The 16844-nt window shown below is 61.5% G+C and overlaps 2 protein-coding genes across 3 annotated transcripts; both read right to left on the minus strand.

The window, feature by feature from the left end:
• Positions 1–175: 175 nt before the first annotated feature.
• On the minus strand, positions 176–7820 carry NR2F6 (nuclear receptor subfamily 2 group F member 6). 2 transcript variants are annotated; one of them, XR_011683121.1, is made up of 5 exons: positions 6760–7820; positions 3691–3785; positions 2477–3013; positions 1045–1956; positions 176–881 (listed from the first exon to the last, which is right to left on the minus strand). XR_011683121.1 is itself a non-coding variant. In XM_071451765.1 (4 exons), the coding sequence occupies exons 1-4, from the start codon at positions 7026–7028 to the stop codon at positions 1682–1684; spliced, it is 1176 nt and encodes a 391-aa protein (XP_071307866.1). In that variant the 5' UTR covers positions 7029–7820; the 3' UTR covers positions 176–1681. The 2 variants fall into 2 exon arrangements, 1 of the variants encoding a protein (XP_071307866.1); XM_071451765.1 differs by having other exon boundaries at positions 176–1956.
• Positions 7821–10546: 2726 nt separating this feature from the next.
• USHBP1 (USH1 protein network component harmonin binding protein 1) lies at positions 10547–16008 on the minus strand. Its single transcript, XM_071451972.1, has 16 exons — positions 15996–16008; positions 15290–15352; positions 14894–15111; positions 14728–14792; positions 14513–14640; positions 14232–14441; positions 13966–14130; positions 13723–13799; positions 13466–13606; positions 13058–13137; positions 12545–12710; positions 12225–12456; positions 11847–12059; positions 11677–11768; positions 11322–11444; positions 10547–10851 (listed from the first exon to the last, which is right to left on the minus strand). The coding sequence occupies exons 2-16, from the start codon at positions 15296–15298 to the stop codon at positions 10689–10691; spliced, it is 2082 nt and encodes a 693-aa protein (XP_071308073.1). The 5' UTR covers positions 15299–15352; positions 15996–16008; the 3' UTR covers positions 10547–10688.
• Positions 16009–16844: the final 836 nt, after the last annotated feature.

Here is a 16844-nt window from a genome sequence, read left to right on the forward strand (position 1 = left end):
TCCCCCCTCCTCAAAAAAAACCCCAAACTGAAGAAGAACCCCTGAAATCCCTAATCCACCCCCCAAAAAAAAAATCCCAATTTCAGGATTTTTATGGAATGTTCCCTATTTTTGGGGTGGGTTTGATCTCCCCAGTTCCAATTTTGCTGCTAGATCCCAAATCCAGACCCTGGGATTGTAGGAAATGTCTTTAATTGGTGTTAGTTAACGGGTTTATATGGTGGAGTGAGGATTCCAATCGGTGAATGGTCCTGGAATCCCAACATCCTGAAATTCCAAATCCCAAAATACTGAAATCCCAAATCCCAAAATCCCAAATGTTGGCTCATTCCAGACCGCCGGAGTTGTAGGAAACATCTTTAATTGGCATTAATTAATGAGTTTATATGGCGGAGCGAGGATTCCATCGGCCGGGTATGGTCCCAGAATCCCAAAATCCCAAATCCCGAAGTCCGAAATCCTGGCTCATCCTGGTGCCAGCTGGGGACGACAGTCTCGGGGGGGGGGGGGGGGGGGGGGGGGGTCTGTGTTCCTTGTGTGTCCCCTCCATCTTTGGGAAGACCCTGGGGACAAGGCCAGGGCCCCAGAACTATTTGGGACAACACTAGGAGCTCTTTTGGAGACAACACCGGGACCCCAAAACTTATGGGGACAACCTCAGGACCCCAAAACCTTTGGTGACAACACCAGGACCCCAAAACTTTTGGGGACAATGCCAGGACCCCAAAACCATTTTGGACAACACCAGGACCCCAAAGTCTTTGGGGACAACACCAGGACCCCAAAACTTTTGGGGACAATTCCAGGACCCCAAAACATTCAGGGACAATTTGAGGATGACATTGGGACCTCTTCTGGAGACAACACCAGGACCCCAAAACCTTTGGTGAAAACTCCACGACCCCAAAACTTCTGGTGAGAATGCCGGGGCCCCAAAACATTTTGGGACAACACTGGGATCTCTTTTGGGGACAACCTCAATACCCCAAAACTTTTTGGGACAATGCTGGAACCCCACAAATTCCCGTGACAATGCCCCAAAACCTTTGGTGCCAACCCCACAACTCTGCAGGCACAACCCGCGAGGGTGCACCCCCATTCCGGCAGGGCCAGGAGCCGCCGGCATTGTGGAGAATCCCAATTCCCTTCCTGGGGAGTGTCCATCCTGTTCTCTGGCCCATTCCACTGTCAGGCCCATCCTGCTGTCTGTCCGGCCCATTGTCTGGCCCATCCCACTGTCCAGCCTGCCCCTATTATCTGGCCCATCCCGTTGTCCGGCCTGTCCTGTTGTCTGGCCCATCCCATTTTCCAGCCCATCCCATTGTCCAGCCCGTCCCATTGTCCAGCCTGTCCCGTTGTCCGTCCATCACACTGTCCAGCCCGTCCCATTGTCTGGTCCATCACATTGTCTGGCCCATCCCTATTATCCGGCCTGTCCTGTTGTCCATCCCATCCCATTGTCCAGCCCATCTCACTGTCCAGCCTGTTCCATTATCTGGCCCATCCCATTTTCGGGTCCATCTTGTTCTCCGGCCCATCCCGCTGTCCATCTGTCCATCTGTCCGACTTGTCCCACTGTCCATCCGTCCCACTGTCCATCCATCCGTCCCACTGCCCATCTGTCCATGCGTCCATCCATCCATCCTGCCGTCCGTCTGTGTGTCCATGCGTCCATCCGTCCCTACTGCCCGGCGCCGTAGGGCCAGTTGAAGGTGCTGCCGGACAGCAGCATGTCGCGGATCAGGGTCTCGATGGGCGTCTTGCCCACCAGGCGCATGAAGAAGAGCTGTGAGATGAGGGCGGCGGGCACGGCGCGCAGCGCGGGCAGCCGCAGCAGGAGCCGCCCGAAGCGCTGCGGCTGCGACGGGAACTGCGAGCGCTCATACTCGGTCAGCGCCACCTGCGCCTTCTCCTGCAGCGTCTCCACGTGTGCCGGGTCCGACAGCCCGCAGGCATCTGCGAGGGAACGGAGAGCGGTTGGATGTGGGGGGGTGGCATGGGATCCGTTGGGAATGTCCCCAAATCCAGTATCCCCAAAATCCACTGGGAATATCCCCGAATCTATTGGGAATATCCTCAGATCCAATCTCCCAAAATCCATTGGGAATCTCTCAAAATCTATTGGGAATACCCCAAAATCCATTTGGAATATTCCAAAATTTAAAGAAATATCCTGAAATTTATAGGGAATATCCCCAAATCCATTGAGAATATCCTCAAATCCATTAGGAATCTTTAAAAATCTCAAGTCCCCAAACCCTCAGATAAACCCACAAAAACCTTTCCCTGTTCATTCCCAAATTCAGACAGATCCAACCACCAACTCTTGGAAAAACACAGGAAAACCTCTCCTTACTCACTCCCAGAACCCCCAAACCCTCAGAAAAATGCTCAGAACAACCTCTCCCTACCCATCCCCAACCCCAAAAACCCTCAGGAAAACCCCAGTCCCTCCCACCTGCCCCCAGCCCCTCACCAGGCGTGAAGAGCGCGATGGCCTTGAGGCAGCTGTACTCAGCCGAGTCCACCTGCAGCCGGTTGAGCTTTTCCACCTGCTCCTGGAAGACCCGGATCTGATCCATGAAGGCCACCACCCTCTCTGCCGACATGGGCGAGGCGTGGAAGCCGGCGGCTGCCAGCAGCGGCGCCATGTGCAGCGGCAGCGCTGACTGCGCCGCGTTCAGCACGAACAGCTCGCTCCAGCTCAGCCGCAGCAGGGCCACCTGGTCGGACACGGGCAGCTCGGGGAAGAAGGGGATGTTTCGCGCCCACTCCACCGTGCTGAAGAGCAGGCGGGCGGCCAGCTCGCAGATGTTGTCGATGCCCATGACGCTGCCCGGCGGCTGCTGCTGCTGCGCGTACTGCGAGCCGTAGCGCGCCGCCGGGTAGGGCTCGGCGCGCAGCAGCTGTGAGATCAGCTCCGACACCGGCTGCCCGTTGAAGAAGTCGCCGGCTGGGAGGGGGTTGGGGCTGCTGCTGGAGTGGCTGGGCGGGATTCGGCCCCGCTGCACAGCTGGAGGGGGAGGAAGGTTGGGGTTTTCATGGTGAGCAAAAAAAATCCCATTAGAGTTTCATCCCAATCCAAAAAATCCCACCACATTTTTATCCCAACCCCACATGGATCCTACATGGATCTGCATTCCGATCCTACATGGATCCTACTGGGTTTGCATGGTAAACCCAAATGATCCCACCAGATTTTCATCCCGATCCCAAAAAATCCCATCAGATTTTCATCCTGATCCCACACAGATCCTACTGGATCTTCGTCCTGATCCTACATGGATCCTACTGGGTTTTCATCCCAATCCAAAAACATCCCATCGGATTTTCATCCCAATCTCACACGGATCCTTCTGGATCTTCATCCTGATCCTACATGGATCTTACTGGATTTTCAATCCGATCCCAAAAAATCCCACCAGATTTTTATCCTGATCCCACACGGATCCTACTGGATCTTCATCCTGACCCCAATCAGGTCCTACTGGACCTTCATCCCAATACCAAAGAAACCTTCTGGATTTTCATCCTGATCCTAAAATCCCACTGGATTTTCATCCTGACCTCACACAGATCCCCCAAAAATCAAAAAAAAATCCACAAAAAATAGGAAAGAATTAGGGTTTTTTCCCCCAAAACCTGGGGATTCCCAGAATTCCTGGGATTCCTTGGGAATTTTTTCCCTACCTTCCTTCCTCATGCCCACTCGGAAGCACTTCTTGAGGCGGCAGTACTGGCACTGGTTCCGGTGGTGTTGGTCAATCTGGCAGTCCCGGTTGGACCTGCGGGAATCATTGGGATCAGCCAGAATTCCCAGGAATTTCAGCCCCCCCAAATCCATCCCAGGAATCCCAGAGCCCATTCCCCAATTTTTATGGGATTTTATTGAGATGGTCGTTGCTGATGGGGTTTTTTTCATGGTGATCCCAAAAAATCCCATTGGATTTTCATCCTGATCCCAAAAAATCCCACTGATTTTCATCCTGATCCCTGCCATGTCTGGAAACGGTTTTGGGATTTAATTGTTGGTGAGCCCATGGATGCAGCTCCAGGAATTCCAAAGAATTCCAGGAATTTCCTGTGGGGTTGGGCCTGAAATCTCTCAGGCAGTGCTGACCCCAAATCCCACAGGATTCTGGGATAAAGGGAGAGAATTCCCCAAATTCCTCAGAGCCTGCAAAAGGATGGATTCATCCCAAAATTCCTCAAATTCCCAAAATCCCTGGAAAAGGGCTCCTGGCTCCCACTCCCACATGGAATCTCCCATCCAACCCCCCAGATCCCATTCCCAGGCTGATCCCAGAGCAGGAAATCCCTTCCTAGCCAGAATCGGGGCGGGAAAAGAGAATTTGGGATGAATTCCAGGGCTGGAGCCGCGGGAATCCCGCCACAGAACCTTCCGGAATCCCAACACGGAATTAATTCATCTTCAACATCCCCGGCGCGGCCGGGAACGTGATCCCGATGAAAAGCAGGATCAGGAGCGGCCCTGATGTCTTCATCCAGGCCTGAATTCCCAGAAAACGATCGGGAAAGGCTCGAAGAACTGGGAAAAAAATGGGAATTATCCCGGAATATTTTTTTCCAGTGATGAAAATATCCAGGGGAGCCACCAAGGTCTGGGAGCAGCAGGAAAAGATCCCAAAATTATCCTGGATTAGTTTTTCCCCAATGGATAATTCCTTGGAATTTTGGGAAAAGATCCCAAAAATTATGTCAGATTTTTTCCCAGTGGATAAAACCACCTGGGTAATTCCTTGGAATTTTGGGAAAAGCTCCCCAAAACTCTTGCCAGATTTCTCCCAATCCCAGCAGGAATTCCCTCAATCCCTCCCCAGCTCCAGGGGCGGCACAGGCCGGAATCCAAAAAGGAAAAATCCAAAGGTTTTTCCCCCCCTTTTTTTTTTTAATTTCAAAAGCCAGGAAGTGACTTGGGAATTTTTGGCTTTTCCAGTGGAACAAAGCTCCAGGTTCCCGCTTTTGTTCTGGGAATCCAAAGCGGCCCCGAGCTCATTTGCATATTCAAAATGCCTTTAATTATCGCTCCCGCTAATTACCCGCCCTAATTAAGTCATTAGCACAGCCCGGGCCTTTCGGAGCTTCCCAAATTTCCCAGCTCGCTGCCTCCTATCCCATTGGAAAACTCCAGAGGGGATTTTTGGGAAAGGTTTTCCCGATGCTGGGGGAGGGTTCAGCTCTTGGGAAAAATCCAGGAGGAAACTGCGGAGCTTTTCCCGAAATTCCAAGGAATTAATCAGGTGGTTTTATCCATTGGGAAAAAAATCCAGGATAATTTAGGGAGCTTTTCCCAAAATTCCAAGGAATTACCCAGTTGGTTTTATCCACTGGGAAAAATCCAGGAGGATTTTTTGGGAAGGTTTTCCAGCTGGGAATTCTGGCCTGTGCCACTCCTGCAGCTGCGGAGGGATTGAGGGAATTCCTGTTGGGACTGGGAGAAATCTGGGATGAGTTTTGGGGAGCTTTTCCCAAAATTCCAAGGCTGTGGTGGGATCATCCAAGTGATTTTGCTCATTGGCAATAATCCGGGATATTTCTGGGAGCTTTTCCCAAAATTCCACAGGCATAGTGGGAATTATCCTGGTGATTTTATCCACTGGGAAAAAAATCCATTAAAATTTTAGGAGCTTTTCCCAAAATTCGAGGAATTATCCTGGTGGTTTTATCAACTGGAAAAAAAAAATTTGGGATAATTTCAGGGGAACTTTTCCCAAAATCCAGGATTTTTTAGGATCTGGAACCTATTCCTGCCAAGATTGGATCCAATGGCTCCTGGATGATTTCCAATCCTTTTCCCTCCTCCCAAAAATTCCAGAGCCGTCCGTGAGCTGGGATGAGGGAATGGGGACCCTCAGAAATTTGGGAATTCCGCCCTCCAGGAGCAGCCTGGGATTGGGAACTCCCTTGTTCCAAACTCTGGAAATTCCTGGAGATCCCATCCTAGATTCCTCAGAGATCCCGGTATCCTGGAATTCCAGGGGATTCCTGTTCCCGGTATCCTGGAATTCCAGAGGATCCCCGGTCCCATTATCCTGGAATTCCAGGGACTCCCTGCTCCCCGTATCCCGGAATTCCAGAGGCTCCCTGCTCCCATTATCCCGGAATTCCAGAGGCTCCCCGGTCCCGGTATCCCGGTGGATCGCTGCCCCCGGTATTCCAGAGGATCCTGCTCCTGCTGGATCCCGGTGTTCCCGGTCCATCCCAGTCCACCCCGGTGTTCCCGGTGCTCCCGGCATTCCCGCGACTCCCACTGGATCCCGGCCGTGCCCGGGGTGATTCACGGGCACCGCGGGAACACCGGGATGGACCGGAATGGACCGGGAATGGACCGACATGGACTGGGAATGCCGGGAGATGGACCTGGAATGCCGGGAATGGGGACAGCCGGGGCTGGGGGATACTGGGATGGACTGGGGGATACTGGGATGGACTGGGGGATACTGGGATGGGCTGGGGGGAAACCTCAGCTGAACCGGGAGCCCCTGGGCTGAACTGGGAGCGCCGTTTCGAGCTGCACTGGGGACCCCTCATTTGCACTGGGAGCCACTGGTTTGTACTGGGAGACTCTCGCGCTGTACTGGGAGACCCGCGTGTTCTACTGGAACCCAGTGGTTTGTACTGGGAGACCCTCGTGCTGTACTGAGGGCCACTGGTTTGTACTGGGACACCCCCAGCACCACCACACCGAGACCCCAACTCATCCCCAGCCGGGATCCCCCGCTGTCCCCCCGCTGTCACCTGCAGGTGTAGCTGAGGTTCCTGCGGATGCTGCGCTTGAAGAAGCTCTTGCAGCCCTCGCAGGTGAACACGCCGTAGTGCTTCCCGCTGGATTTGTCCCCGCACACCACGCAGTCCGCGCCGGCCCCGGGCCGCTCCTCCTCGCCGTGCTCCGCGTCGCTGCCGCCGCCGCCGGGGGACGCCGCCTCCTCCGCGCCGCCGCCGCCGCCCCCGGTGCCACCGGCTCCGCCGCCGTTCGGCTCGCCCCAAGCGCCGGCCACCATGGCCATGGCTCCGCGGGGCCGCGGGGGCTCAGCGCCGCATCGAGCGGAGCCTGCCGGTGCTGCTGCTCCTCCCGGTGCTGCTTCTGCTCCCGGTTCTTCTCTGCCCGGTGCTGCTTCTGCTCCCGGTGCTTCCCCTCCCGGTGCTGGTTCTGCTCTTGGTTCTTCCCCCGGTTCTTCTCCTCACGGTTCTTCTCCCGGTTCTTCCCCTCCCGGTGCTGGTTCTGCTCCCAGTTCTTCCCCTCCCGGTTCTGCTCCCGGTTCTTCTCCTCCCGGTTCTTCCCCTCCCGGTGCTTCCCCGCGCCGAGTTCGGTAAGTTTTACCGAGGAACCGCCGGCTGGGAAAAGCTCCGCTTTTTGGGGTAGTTTTTCTTTTTCAGGTTTTTTTTTGGGGTCGCCCCCTCAGGGATTTGTCGCTCTCCTCCTCCTCCTCCTCCTCCTGCCGGTTCACGGCCCCGCGGAAAGTTTGCGGCGGCGGCGGCGGCGGGGCCGGGGCGCGGCGCATCCCCCCGCGGGCACCGGCCGCATGCGGGGCCGCTCCCGCCCCCGGTGGCTCCTGCGCTCCGCGGCACCGGCTGGAAGGAGGAGGAGGAGAAGAGGAGGAGGAGGAGGAGGAAGGAGGCGGCGCTGCCCCGGTTCGCCCTCGCCGCTCTCCGGGCCCCGCCGCCGCTCGCAGCCCGGTGCCGGTGCGGCTGCGGGTGCGGCGGGACCGGCTCCGCCGAGCCCCGGGGCTCTCCCCGCCTCCCGTGAAAGAGCAAAGTTCAGCCGCTGCCGCGGTGGCCGCCCTGGATGCTCCTCCCCGGCCTCCTCCCCTTCCGCTCCCGGGTCCTGCCCCGGTCCCGGCCCCGCCGCCGCCGCCGCACCGGGGCCGCTCCACGCCCCCCGCGCTCCGCGGGTCGGGAACGGCCACCGGGACCAGCGGAGCCACCGGGACCAGCGGGGCCGGAGGGAGCGAGGGGAGCGGGGATGGAGAGCGCGGTTCGGCACCGGAGGCGGCGGCCGGGGCCCTTCCCGGGCCCCCGCGGCGGTTCGGGCACGCCCGGGGCTCGGCCGGCACCGGGAGCGCTGGGAAATCGGGATGGGACCGGGAAACCGGAATGGGGCTGGGAAACCGGGATCAAACTGGGAAACCGGGATGGGGCCAGGAAACCAGGATCAGACTGGGAAACCAGGATCAAACTGAGAAAAAGGGATGGGACTGGGGAACTGGGATCAGATTGGGAAACCGGGATCAGACTAGGAGCCTGGCACTGGGATCCCAAATCAAACTGGGATCCCGGGGTCCAGGCGGGGGCCTGGCACGGCTCGGGGGTTCCTGGATCAAACTGGGAGCCCCACAGTGTGCCAGGAACCTGGCACTGGGACAGGAGCCCCACGTGGCACCGGGATCCCAGCACGGAACTGGGAATCTGGTATCAAAATGGGATCACTGGGATTCCAGGATCACCCTGGGATCACTGGGATTCTGGGTCAAACTGGGAGCCTGGCACTGGAACTGGGATTCCAGGATCTAGCTGGGATCCCAGTATCAAACTGGTGTTGTACTGGGAACCCCACATTGCACCAGGACAAAATCCTGTGGCCCCATAAACCTCCATGGTCCCAAAAGGTCCCTGCAGCCCCATAAAGTCCCTGCGGCCCCAAAGGTCCTGCGGCCCCATAAATGCGGCTGCAATGCGGTCAATCCAGTCGGACCCGTCTCCCGGTGGGTGCTGGGATTCCTGGGAATCATTAACCCGGGATAATCGGGATAATCCCAGCAGGAAAAGGTGCCTGACCCCGGCACCCCGCCCTGCCCCAGGCACTTACGGGGCAAAGTCCCCAAAGTGACCCCAAAAACGCCGCAGTGTCCCCAAGGTGCCAGGCTGGGATCGACCTTGGAGTTCCTGATCTGGGTTCTGGCTCGGGGTTTAGGGAAAAGTGAAGCTAAACCTGGAACTGGGGTGCAGCAGAGATGGCCATAAATGGAATTAAACCCTGAATTCCCTGAATTTAGTGGTTTGATCCTAAAGCCAAACAAATCATGGGATAACCCCTGGAAAATCCAGCTGGGAATGGGGTCAGCTTTGGGAGATCCCAATCCCCTGTCCCCACAATGTCCCCAAGAGTGGGGTGCCATAATTCTCTGGATTTAGGGTGCTCTGAAGGGATCCCAGTTCCCCAAATCATGGGACAATCCCTGGAAAATCCAGCTGGGAATGGGACTGGCTTTTGAGGGATCCCAATCCACAGAGTCCCCCTGTCCCCACAATGTCCCCAAGAGTGGGGTGCCCCAGTTCCCTGGATTTAGGGGATCCCAGTTCCCCTGATCATGGGACAAGCCCTGGGAACCCCAGCTGGGAATGGGGTTGGGTTTTGGGGGATCCCAATCCGGGCCCAGTGGGGTCACCCCCACCCTTCACCCATGCCAGGTTGGGATTTGTGGCCTCGGATTCCCTGGAAAAAAACCAACCCAAACCCCCCAAAAACCCCCCAAAATAACAATCCAGGAACAAAGGTGGAAATGGGATCTGGGTTTGTTTTGATGTTTGATCTCCGGAGGAATTCCAGTTCCTGAATTCCCAAATTCCCGAAGAATTCCCATTCCCACCCCTCCTCCTCCTGCTCCTCGCTCTGCTCTGCTGCTCCCGCCCCACAAAAGGGCCCCGGGAAGGCTCCGATGTTTTTCTGGGCTCCTTTTTGGGGTCAGCGGCAGCTCCAGAGGCTTCGGGATGGTTTGGGGCTCTGGTGGGGTGTGGAGGATGGGGATGGGGTTGGGGATGGCGGAAAAGCAGGAAAAGATCCCCAAAATCATCCCAGATCCTTCCTAATGGACAAACCCAGCCTTGGTGGGAGGTCAGAGAAAGATCCTAAAAATCATCCTGGATTTTTTTCAGTGGGTGAAATCACCTGGGGATCCCCCATGTGGATTTGGGATTGGATTTGGATTGGGCTGGGATTGGACTGGGATCGGATCAGGATTGGACTGGGATTGGATCGGGATTGGACTGGTTCCACCCCATCCCTCTGTCCCCCCGATGTCCCATGAGTGAAATGGAGCATTTTGGGGTCAAATCCCTGATTTTCAGCCACTCTGGGCATTCAAGCCTCACTGTCCCCACATTGCCACCCCCCCACGTCCCCAGTGTCACCCCAAGGAGCGGTGATGGTGACACCTCCGGACAATCCCCGGGGCTGACCTGACTTCTCCACCTTTCCAGGGGGAAACTGAGGCACCAGCCAGGGACTCGCGGTGGCCAGGGGCTATGGGGGACGTGGCGGGGGGAGGTGCCAGCGCCAGGTGCCACCTGCCGTGTCCGGTGCCACCTGCCGTGTCCGGTGCCACCCGCTGTGTCCCCTGCTGTCCCCAGCCCCGAGGTGGCCCCGCCTGTCACAGGGCCCTGACCCCGCACAAAGCGAATTTGAATCTCAAAAGGGGCCAAGCCCTGACCTCCGACCCCGGGGTCAGTCGGGCCCCCGGACACGGACATGGACACTGGACACGGACACCAGACAGATTTTCAGATTTCCCCATAGATTTCCAAATTTTCCCAAAGATTTCCGAATTTCCCCATGATTTTCCAAGTTTCCCCAGGGATTTCCGAGTTTTCCCATAGATTTCCGAATTTCCCCAGGGGTTTCCGGGGCTCCCCATGAATTTCCGAGTTTCCCCAGGGATTTCCGGGGCTCCTTAGATGCAGGTCTCGCCTCCTCGCTCCAGCTCCCGCAGTGTCCGGGCCAGGGCTCGCTCCCTGCGGCCGTGCTGGCCCCGCAGCGCCGCCGCCCGCGCCTGCAGCCGCCGCAGCTGCTCCGCCTGCTTGCGCCGCGCCCCGCGGTACGCCAGGGCCAGCGAGCTGCGGGCAGCGGGCGTCAGGGGATTGGGGGCACCCAGGGGGAGCAGGGGCTTTGGGGGGTTTGGGGATTTAGGGAGCCGAGGAATGGGAGGAGCTCGGAGGGTTTGGGGCGTCGGGGGATTTTGGGATTTAGGGAGTCAGGGAGTTGGGGGAGCCGGGGGATCCAAGGGAGCCGGAGGTTTTGGGATTTAGGGAATCGGGGGAGATGGGGATTTAGGGATTTAAGGAGTCAGGGGAGCTGGGAGATCCAGGGGAGCCCGGGATTTGGGGATTTAGGGAGTCCGAGAGTTGGAAGAGCTGGGAGCATGAGGAGGAGCCGTGAATTTTGGGATTTAGGGATTTAGTGAATTGGGGGAGCCAGGGATTTAGGAAGCCAGGGGGATGAGGGGAGTCAGGGCTTCCAGGGAGTCAGGGGGACTGAGGGAACCAAGGGGACCCAGGGACACCCAAGGGACCCGGCCCGTGCCCACCTGTGCGCCTGGAGAAGCTCCAGGGTGACGGTGGCACTGTGCCCCTGCTGGGCACGGCTGGCAGCGCTGCCCTGCTCCAGGGCCAGCGCCAGCTCCCGGGCACGGCCACGCAGCTGCTCCGTCCTGGGGACACGGGGCAGTGTCACCAGGGCCACCCCGAGCCCGCCCCACCAGCCCGCACAGCACCATTCCCAACTCCACGCAATTCCAGTCTCACACCATTCCCCGTCCCCACAGAATTCCCAACCCCACACATTTCCCGATCCCACACAGTTCCCGATGCCACACAGTTGCTGACCCCACAGAATTCCCAACCCCACACATTTCCCGATCCCCCACAGCTCCCATCCCTCACCTGGCCCGGATCCGGAGCAGTTCCTCCCTCGTTCTCTCGGGGTCCGGGGGGTTCAGCGGGGCCATCGCCGCCCCCCGCCCCATCCGCGCCTCCTGCAGAGATTTCCGGCTGTCTCCCATCCCTCGGCATCCCCCAAACCCCAGGAACAGCCCCACGGGATCCATCCCTACCTCCTCGGAGCTGCTGCCGGAGCTGCTGCCAGAGCTGCTGCCGGAGCTGCCGGAGGCTCCGTCCCGCCCGTCCCGGTGCCGTTCCCGCTCCCGTTCCCGCAGCAGGAGGCGCAGCGCGGCCTCGCGGGGCCCGTGCGCGGCCAGCAGCAGCTCCAGGGCTCGCTTCTCCTTCTGAGCCAGCTGCAGCCGCGTCCGCAGCTCCGCCAGCGCCTCCTGGCAGCGCGGGGAAACTGAGGCACGGCCGGGGAGACAGCGGGGGACCGGGGAGGGAGCCGGGGAGGGATCCAGGAAAGGATTCAAGGAGGGATCGATGGAGAAATCCGGGGAGGGTCCCAGGGAAGGATCCATGAAGGGATCTAGGGAAGGATCCCAACCCACCTTGAGCACCGCCAGCTCCTGCAGCAGTTCCTCCTTCTCCGGCCGCCTCCAGCCGGGCAGCAGCGCCCGCGCTTCCCGCAGCGCCCGCTCCGCCCGGCCCCGGAGGTCGCGCTCCCGCGGGGGCTCCGAGAGCTCGGCGGCGTCCAGCAGGGACCCCTTCACCGCCGCCTGCTCGGCGCGGAGCCGCCGGATGAGCTCCCGCAGCGCTCCCTCCTCCTCCATCCCCCGGGGGCTGCGGGGCGGGCACGGCGGCGGTGGGCACGGGGCACCCGGGGGGGGGGGGGGGGGCTCAGCGCCGGGACCCCCGCGCCCCCCGGTACCTGTGAGCCCCGGGGCTGTCCGCGGGGTCCTCACGGCTCTCCGCCTCCGCTGGGCCCGGGGGCTCCGGTGTGGCGGGGCCGGGGCCGGGCGCGCGGTCGGGGCTCTGTTCCGGTGTGGCGGGGCCAGGTCCCGGTTCGTGGCCCGGGCTCGGTTCCGCCGCGGTTCCTGGGCACGGTGCGGGCAGTGCCGCTGCCCAGGAGTGACCGCAAGGGGTGTAGGGGGCATTGGGATGCCCCACAAGCTCCCTGCATCCCCCCGAAGTCCTTCCAGTACCTCCCAGTATCCCTCGTGCATGCCCCAGTACCCCCACGTGGACCTTACACATCCCTTTGGCATCCTCCCTGACTGCTCCCCAGTATCCCCCCAGTATTCCCAGTATCCCCCCAGTATCCTCCCAGATAACTTCCCAGTATCTTCCCAGTATTCTCCCCAGCACACCAGCATCCCCCCTCATAAGCCCCCAGTTTCCCTCAGTCTCCCCCAGCCCCCTGTGTCCCCCCGCTGTCACTCACCCCCATGGGTGCCACCCTCCGGTGCCACCTTTGCCCGCACCAGGTCCAGGAGGGCGGCGTAGGCGCCCCCACAGCGCTCGCTGGGGGACAAGGGGCTCAGGGGGACTGTCCCCAACCCTGTCCCATCCCTGTCCCCAGCCCAGTCCCTGTCCCCATTCCTCATCCTTGTCCCTATCCCCACCCGAGTCCCCATCCTGATTCTGATCCTAGTCCCATCCTGATCCCTGTCCCCATCCCATCAATCTTGTCCATCCCATCCCATCCCATCCCATCCCATCCCATCCCATCCCATGCCTATCTCTATTCAGGCCCCCGTCCCGAGGGTCTCAGGGAACTTTCCCCATCCCGTGTCCCCATCCCTGTCTCTGTCCCCATCCTGTGTCCCCCCTCCCGTGTCCCCTGTCCCACCTGCAGCTCAGCGCCAGCCGCAGCCCGCTGCAGTGCGCCTCCCGCCTGCCCAGCTCCATGCTCAGCCGCTCCGCCTCGCCCTTGCACTCGCCCAGCGCCGCCAGCAGCTCCCGGTTCGCCTCCTGCAGCCGCGCCAGCACCCTGCGGGCCCGCGGGCACCGGGGCCGTGCCTCAGTGTCCCCAGGGGTGTTCGGGGGACTCGGGGCTCGGGGGAGACTCGGGGCTCGGGGGAGACTCGGGATTCGGGGGGGACTCACCCCTGCAGCTGCTGCAGCCGCTCCTCCTGTTCCCGGCCGGGCCCCGCCGAGGGCTGGGGGGACAGCGGGGCGCGGGGCTGCAGGGGAGGGGGCGACATGGAGGGGAGCGGCCCAGGGAGGTCATCCCGGGGGCCGGCACCCCGTGGGACTGAGCACTGCCACCACCCCGGGTGACATCGCGCGGAGGGGACCCAGAGCCCCGTGCCAGGGCAGGAACACCCCGTGCTCCAGCCCCGCACTCACCCGGTGCCCCGGGGGGCTGCTGGGCCCGGGGGTGTCACCGACCCCGGGGGTGTCGCCAGTCCCAGAGGTGTCACCAGTCACGAGGGTGTGACCGGTCCCGGGGGTGTCACTGCCAGACCCTCCCGGCTCCTCCAGCCTGGCCAGAGCCTCCCGCAGATCCCGCACCTGAACCGGACACGGGACTCAGCACCGGCACCGCTTTGGTGACACCCCGACGGTGGCACCCGGGGACACCCCGAGGGTGGCACCCGCTGTCCCGCACCCACCTTGCCCTGCAGGCGCTCCCGCTCGCCCCGCAGCGCCCGCAGCGCGGCCGTGGCCTGGCCCAGCTCCTCATCCCGCTGGCCCAGGGCTGCCCGCAGGCTCGCGTTCCTTGCCGCCGCCGCCCCCACCTCCGCCGGTGGCCCCGGTCCCGCCGCCGCCTCCGGCCAGCAGCGGCGCGCCCAGCCCGGTGTCCGGCTCAGCTCCTGCAGGCTCTGCCCGTGCCAGGCCGGTCAGTCCGTGCCCGCCGTGCCGCCGCAGGCACCGCGGGCGTGGCGAGGCTCACCTGGAGCGCCCGGTGCCAGGCCGGGACGGGCGGCGGCCACGCCGGGGGCTGCCGGCGGCGGGAGAAGGCGGCGCGCTCCAGGGAGCTCACGGCGTGCTGCAGGCGCTCGAAGAGATCCGGACTGCGCACTGGGGACAGCGACAGCGACACGGCCGCCGTCAGGGCAGGGACAGCGCGGCGGTGGCACCTGTGGTGGCACGGGGGGCGGCGCTCACCGTCCGGGCTGACAGCGGCGACAGTGGGGACAGTGGCGGTGGCCTCCCAGCCGTCCTCATCCGCCCTGCGGGGCAAGGAAGGGCACGGTGAGGTCCCGGTGTCCCCTCGTTCCCGGTGTCCCCTCGTTCCCGGTGTTCCCGCGGGTGGCTCTCCCGGTGCCGGTACCTGGCGGGGCGCTGCTGTCGCCGCTGCTGTCGCGGGGCCGCCCCTGCCAGCAGCGGGATGTCCTCGGTGTCACTGGCCACGTCCTCGTCATCCTCCTCATCCTCTTCCTCCGCTTTCTCCTCCTCCTCCTGGCGCGGGGGCCGGGCCGGGGTGCCCGTGGGGGTGCCCGTGCCCCGTTCAGCCCCGGGGGCAGAGCGGGTGGCACCTACCGGGTTCTCCTGGCACAGGGATGAGCTGTGGCCACCAGCCCGGCCCGCTGGGCCACCGGCCCCATCCCGGTGCCCGGAGTGGGAATTCCACCGCGGAGCGCGGCACGAGGAGCCCCGGGACCGGATGGGGTCAGCCCCGTTTGGGGTCAGCCCCGCGCTGTGCCCAGCACGGACAGTGCCCCCTCACCTCCTCCATGCCCGCGGTCCGGGATCGTCCTGCCCGTGGCTCCCAGCAGGTCCCGGTTCCACTCTGAGGGTCCCAACACGTCCCGGTTCCACAAGGGGGCTCCGGGATGTCCTGGCTCCACACCCAGGCTCCCAGTAAGTCCCAGTTTCCCCCCAGGGTCCCAGCAGGCCACGCTCTATCCCGAGGTTCCCGTTCTCTCCCCGTTCCCCAAAGTTTCCGTTCTCCCCCGGCTCCCTCCAAGTTCCCGTTGTCTCCCTATTCCCTGTTCTATCCCCATTCCCTCCAGGTTCCCGTTCTCTCCCGGTTCCCCTCACATCCCCTTTCTGTCCCTGCTCCATCCCAGTTCCCCCCGTTCTGTCCCAGTTCCCCCACGTCCCCGTTCCGTACCAGTTCCCCTCATTCTCTCCTGGTCCCCCCAGGTTCCCCCTGTTCTGTCCCAGGTCCCGTTCTGTCCCAGTTCTCATTCTGTCCCGGTTTCCCCACATTCCCGTTCTGTCCCGGTCCCCCTGGTTCTTGTTCTGTCCCAGTTCCCGGTCTCTCCCTGTTCCCCCCATTCTGTCCCGGTTCCCATTCTCTCCCGGTGCCCCCCGGTTCCCCCCACATTCTCGTTCTGTCCTGGTCCCCCTGGTTCCCATTCTGTCCCGGTTCCCCCTGTTCCGTCCCGGTTCCCCCCGTTCTCTCCCGGTCCCCTCCTGTCCCGCGGCACCTCCGGTAGCTCGGGCAGCGCCTCCGGCCCCGGCCGTGTTCCTGCCGGGATTTCCTCTTCCTTTAACCGTTCAGCTGCCCCGCCTGGGGGGCACCGCGGGGCCTTTTGGGGTGCTCGTCCCCCCCCAAAACCCCCTCAAAAACCCCCCAAAAACCCCAACCCCCCCCAAATGCCCCAGCCCCCCGTGTGGCTGTGCCCTCCCCGGTGCCAGGCCGGTGCCACCCTCACCCCACAGAGCACCCCCTGCAACGGGACGGGGACCCCAAAACGCTTTTGGGGTGTGCAGGAGAATTTGGGGGTGCTGTGAGAGCTTTGGGGTGCTGTGAGAAGTAGGAGGGTGCTGGGTTTGGGGTGCTGGGAGGGTATTTGGGGTGCGGGGAGGGAGGGAGGGGTGTGGAGAGGTGTGGGATTTGGGGTGTGGGAGGCGGTACTGGGGGGGGTACACGGGGATTTAGGGTGCGCGTGGATATTTGGGGTGCAGGTGGGTATATGGAGTGCGGACATCGATATTTGAGGTGCAGGCGGATGTTTGGGGGGTGCACGTGGACATTTGGGGTGCGGGAAGCAGTTTTGGGGGTGCACATGGATATTTAAGGTAAAACACGAGCATTTGGGGTACAGAGGGCGGTGCACGGGGATATTTGGGGTGCAGGAAGCCGTTCGGGGGGGTTCACACGATGTTTGGGGTGCAGCAGAGGCGCAGCACGGTTTAGAACGGCATTCGTGGGGCGGGGGGCGGCGTTCGGGGGCTTTGCCGGGGGTCCAGGGGGACTGCAACTCCCAGCAGCCTCCGTGCGGCACCACTTCCGACGGAACGGGGCCGGACCTGAGCGGTGAGCGCGGGGGCTC

The sequence above is a fragment of the Agelaius tricolor genome, unplaced genomic scaffold, assembly GCF_023055355.1.
Source record: "Agelaius tricolor isolate 1412-34295 unplaced genomic scaffold, bAgeTri1.0.p SCAF_33, whole genome shotgun sequence".
NCBI classification, from domain to species: Eukaryota; Metazoa; Chordata; class Aves; order Passeriformes; family Icteridae; genus Agelaius; species Agelaius tricolor.

Excerpts from the sequence above, each read along its gene's own strand:
- USHBP1 (XM_071451972.1), bottom strand. Across the intron at positions 12,711-13,057 it reads GGAGGGTGGCACCCATGGGG|GAACCGCGGCGGAACCGAGC; the intron begins GTGAGTGACAGC and ends CACCGTGCCCAG. Across the intron at positions 12,060-12,224 it reads AGGAGCTGGCGGTGCTCAAG|GAGGCGCTGGCGGAGCTGCG; the intron begins GTGGGTTGGGAT and ends CCGCGCTGCCAG.
- NR2F6 (XM_071451765.1), bottom strand. The coding sequence starts at position 7,028 with ATGGCCATGGTGGCCGGCGCTTGGGGCGAGCCGAACGGCGGCGGAGCC. Across the intron at positions 3,014-3,690 it reads AGTGGGCATGAGGAAGGAAG|CTGTGCAGCGGGGCCGAATC; the intron begins GTAGGGAAAAAA and ends CTCCCCCTCCAG. Across the intron at positions 1,957-2,476 it reads CATCGCGCTCTTCACGCCTG|ATGCCTGCGGGCTGTCGGAC; the intron begins GTGAGGGGCTGG and ends GTTCCCTCGCAG.